We start from the raw sequence: 1,469 nt of genomic DNA, 5'->3' as shown, positions 1-1,469 counted from the left end.
TTAACCTGAAAACATCCGTGTTTCCCCCTTTAAAAACCCTCTCACATTTCAAGGACCCATCTTCACCCCCCTCATCTGCGACATGAATAACTTCACCCCCATGACAATCTGGAGTCTGTTGGGTATCCCTCCACCCAACCCCTACCCCGTAGGTTCTGTACATCTCCATTGGTCGTAACCAGCTGATGATTCGTCAGAAAGGAACCCGAGTCTGGTATAATATGAGTAGCGGTGGCCTCATGTTTGCAACCGTAGACTCCACCGGCAGGTTGCCAGACGTGAGCAATCCCCTTTGTACTTCCTTTTTCCCACTAACATGGTGATTAGGGGACGATACTCTTGACCATCATCGATGACGACGGCGAGAGGGTTACCTTACCGTACGTCCTTTTTACTCTATCCAAACCCCCATTTCACCTATTATGAAAGGGCATGTGGCGTAACACGGGTCTCTTAATACGTCATACCATTACCACCTGTATCTTTTTACTTAAAAAAAAAATTCATGTCGAGTCTTGTTTGAAAGCCCGGATGAGCAGAACTGATCTGAAAGGCCGGGTGCAACCAGATAGGAAAGACCATGATCCTATCCTAATGGCAGTTATGACCCTGACATGTTGACAGACGTCCCTGTTCTACGTAATAAATAAATCCATGCCTGAGCCTCATGTTTTGCCAGTTAAAAGTGTCAAAAATCCTTTTTTTTGTTCATGACTGCCCCCGATTTCTTTCAATATACAAGGGATCTAGCTCGATACTTCAGAGGCCGGTTGCGGTCTTTACATAGCCCAAGCGTTCCTCGTCCTGCTCCACCACCATGGTTGGAGCCGGAGGCCCAAGCATCTGTTGAAAGGGTAATTAACATGCTTGAAGAAGCATTCAAATCTTCATGTATGTCTCACTTCTAGCCGGCCGATCTTCACTAAGTTTTGGACAGATACAACTACTTGGGACGTCCGGGACTATGCTGCAGACTTGTCACCGAGACAGAGTGGAAGCAATGAGGAGTTGGAGAAGAAACTCTTGGCACGATTCCCACCGATCTACGAAACAGCCGGGTCCGATATCCCCTACCTCGATCAACCGTGCCATATAACCGACTGGCAGGGTCACATTTTACTTTGGTACTTTCCTGAAATGTTCTCAGAACAGCTTCGGGTAATTACTTTCACTTCATTACACCCTTAGACTTTCCTCACTTTACTAGACATTTATTTGGGATCACACAGGTTCTTTGAGCCCCAAAAAGAGAAGTAATGGGACTTGGCGGGATCACCACCCCGAGAATGAAGGGGTCACTGGGATTGTAAATTTATCACCCAGCTGGTTTTCTCAAGGACATGAAGGTCCCGAGGATCCACTGTGTGCGTCAGCCGATATTCAGGAACCTGCCAATTCAACCTACCTCCAGAATGTCCTATTGGCCAATGCAATTGTTGGCGCAATCTATGCTGTCATACAACCCGATC

The 1,469-nt window shown here is 46.9% G+C and overlaps 1 protein-coding gene across 1 annotated transcript; it reads left to right on the top strand.

Moving 5' to 3' along the window:
* Positions 1-82: 82 nt before the first annotated feature.
* On the top strand, positions 83-1,238 carry LACBIDRAFT_336000 (uncharacterized protein; the record flags this gene model as incomplete). The annotated part of the gene is made up of 6 exons (XM_001890924.1): positions 83-148; positions 198-278; positions 328-380; positions 743-891; positions 938-1,158; positions 1,230-1,238. The coding sequence occupies 6 exons, from the start codon at positions 83-85 to the stop codon at positions 1,236-1,238; spliced, it is 579 nt and encodes a 192-aa protein (XP_001890959.1).
* Between the last annotated feature and the right edge of the window lie 231 nt (positions 1,239-1,469).

The sequence above is a fragment of the Laccaria bicolor genome, genomic scaffold (genome assembly GCF_000143565.1).
Source record: "Laccaria bicolor S238N-H82 LACBIscaffold_227 genomic scaffold, whole genome shotgun sequence".
In the NCBI taxonomy this organism is placed as follows: domain Eukaryota; kingdom Fungi; phylum Basidiomycota; class Agaricomycetes; order Agaricales; family Hydnangiaceae; genus Laccaria; species Laccaria bicolor.
This window is presented reverse-complemented; position numbering and strand designations above follow the sequence as displayed.